A 2,453-nucleotide genomic window follows, 5' to 3' on the forward strand; every position below is an offset into this window, starting at 1 on the left:
AGTGGTATATGGGTGACTAACTGCATATACAAAAGGCAGTATATGTGGGTCATGGGCAATGTTCCCTCTAATTTTTTTCCTCAGTGTGCGGCAGTGGAGGATCTCTGTGCACTGCAACCATGGCTATGTGCGCCAGGAACCAAACCGCGCGTGTCTGAGGCGCCAAATGGCACTCCAAAATTTTTCTTTAAAAAGCGAAAAGATAGTGCATTTTCACACATACAGCGCCACAATAAGGGTCTTAAGGGCAGTGTGCAATATTGGATAAGCACGCCATGACATGAACTGGTTACACTGGCAAGTACACTTCAAGTTTAGAAAAGCACAAGACTTCAATGGTGGTACCATCATTAGATTTTAATAAATATTCTTAACTGGAGCACAGTTCATTGGGTGGGGAAATGTTGCGAGCCTATACAATATCACATATACACAAGAAGGTAGAGGGCTGTTCAGACACGTCAAGTGGCGTCACTAGATGGGTGACAGGGTTGCTTCTCACGGCGATCCTTGCCATTTTTCCAGTGCTGATAAACTCGGTCTAGGTCAACTTTCCTGTTCAGGAGGTAGGCCTTTGTCCTCATCAGCATGTCCAAATGCTTCTGCTCTAGTCTATTCCTCAATTTGCTCTTGATAGTATTCATGAGGCTGAATCCTCGTTCACAGTCTGCACTAGATGCTTGAAATGTTGCACAGACATCAACAAGCTGAGACACGACACTATACCGAGCAGCATTGCGTACAGTGAAAGTCACCATGCCTTGAAAGGTGGTAAATAACCCACCCTTAACATGTTCTGCCACCACATATTTATAGTCTCTGTACTGTCGAACAACATCTTCTGGTGTTTCACAATCACCCAGGGCCAAGACATTTTTATACTTTTCAACAAGTCTTTCAATATTCTCAGTCCCAAAATCAAAATGAGATTGTGTGGCTATTGCCTGGATCTCAAAACTTGCCCATTCTTTTAGCTCACCTTCAGGGAACCTTTTTTGCATGTGCTCACAAAGAAGGGAAACAAAAGACAAAATAGGCCCACTGTCAAACTCTTGCCTATCCTTGTAAAAAACCATCAGCTCTCTTACATTGCTGCTCCAAAAGACAGTGTCCCCCAAATACTGTTGCTTAATTTGGTCAATCTTAGCTCTTGCATACTGTACGGCTTCAACAGTAGTTAAAGAACTTTTTTGGAATAGTTTGCACAAAGATGCAAATTCACCCAGAATGTCATTAAGTACTGCAAGGGAAATATGGTAGTTGGAGTCCGATAGCTTTTTATAACAATATTTAGTAATTAGATCATTCTCCTCAACTTTCTCATGCTCAAAGTACTTAAGAACAGTTTCGTAATTACGAATTAGTGCACCAACAGCAAAATGCCTTGAAAGCCACCGGACTTCATTCAGTGGTCGAAAAGAGACAACTTCACATTCAGTGACCGATGCAATTTCATCCAGCTTGGACTTCCTTGCAAGAGATCTGGAGAACACAGTGTAGACAGTCCTCAATAATGTCTCCATCTCTTTAATCATTGGAACCCTCTTCCAGGCATCATCAACTCCCAAATCTTCTCGATGGGCGACACAATGCCGCTCAACTAGATGAGGAATGGATTGTTTAAGGTGAGTAGCAACACCATTATTCTTCCCCAGCATCACAGATGCACCATCAGATGTGAACATGACCATTTTCATGAGGTCCAGTTCATTGGCAGTGTAGAATTCTTTCACGGCAGTAGTGATAGCCTCAGCATTACAGCTAGTCAGCTTCACTATGCCCCCAAACTGGGTTTTATGCTCAGTTGATGTTACAGGTCGGAACTTGAAATACAGGATGAGCATTTTTGAAACAGAAATATCTGTGCTCTCATCAATTATCAAGGTGTGATACAAAGCTTGCCGAAGTTCTGTCATAGCTTCACAGTGTATCACGCTATTGATGGCCTCAAGGAACTCAAAGGCATAGTTCTTGCTCCTCCAGCTGTCTGGTATCTTCACATACAAAGCTAAGTGGTCATGGATGTCTTGTACAGATAACATTGAAGTGTTCATCTTGACTGCCAGCAACACGTTGTTGATGAGAATCTTTATCTCCTCAGGCATAGATCTTTGGCGTTCAACTACTTCCATTCTATTTGCTTTGTCTGTGGCAGTTTCTGTCAGCATTGCCCGTACTCCAAAACCAAACCTCGCAGCAGCACTTCTGTTTCTCAATATCACCATGGCAGACTAGTGTACCTTGCTAAGTAGATGGCGTTTCATGTAGTCCAGTTTCCAGCCATCACTCCATTTCTTCCCCGTGGAAAAGTCCCCAACAATCTTGGCTTCGGCACATGCTTTGCAAATCAAGCCCACATCCGGACTGTATTGAAATAGTTCCCCGAGTTGCATGCGGACCTTGCTTCGTGACTTCTGTGTCTCAGCCTCCACAATTTCCTTCATCCACTCTTC

At 43.2% G+C, this 2,453-nt stretch overlaps 1 protein-coding gene across 1 annotated transcript; it reads right to left on the reverse strand.

Annotated features, from left to right (window-relative positions):
• Window positions 1-461: 461 nt before the first annotated feature.
• Window positions 462-2,183, reverse strand: LOC147700589 (E3 SUMO-protein ligase KIAA1586-like). Its single transcript, XM_086928455.1, has one exon. It carries the CDS (start codon window positions 2,166-2,168, stop codon window positions 462-464), a length of 1,707 nt encoding a protein of 568 aa, XP_086784581.1. The 5' UTR covers window positions 2,169-2,183.
• Window positions 2,184-2,453: the final 270 nt, after the last annotated feature.

Source organism: Lissotriton vulgaris, chromosome 7 (genome assembly GCF_964263255.1).
Source record: "Lissotriton vulgaris chromosome 7, aLisVul1.2, whole genome shotgun sequence".
Classification (NCBI taxonomy): Eukaryota; Metazoa; Chordata; class Amphibia; order Caudata; family Salamandridae; genus Lissotriton; species Lissotriton vulgaris.

Bases quoted from the DNA above. Each gene is read 5' to 3' on its own strand.
- LOC147700589 (XM_086928455.1), bottom strand. From the start codon at position 2,168: ATGCTGACAGAAACTGCCACAGACAAAGCAAATAGAATGGAAGTAGTT.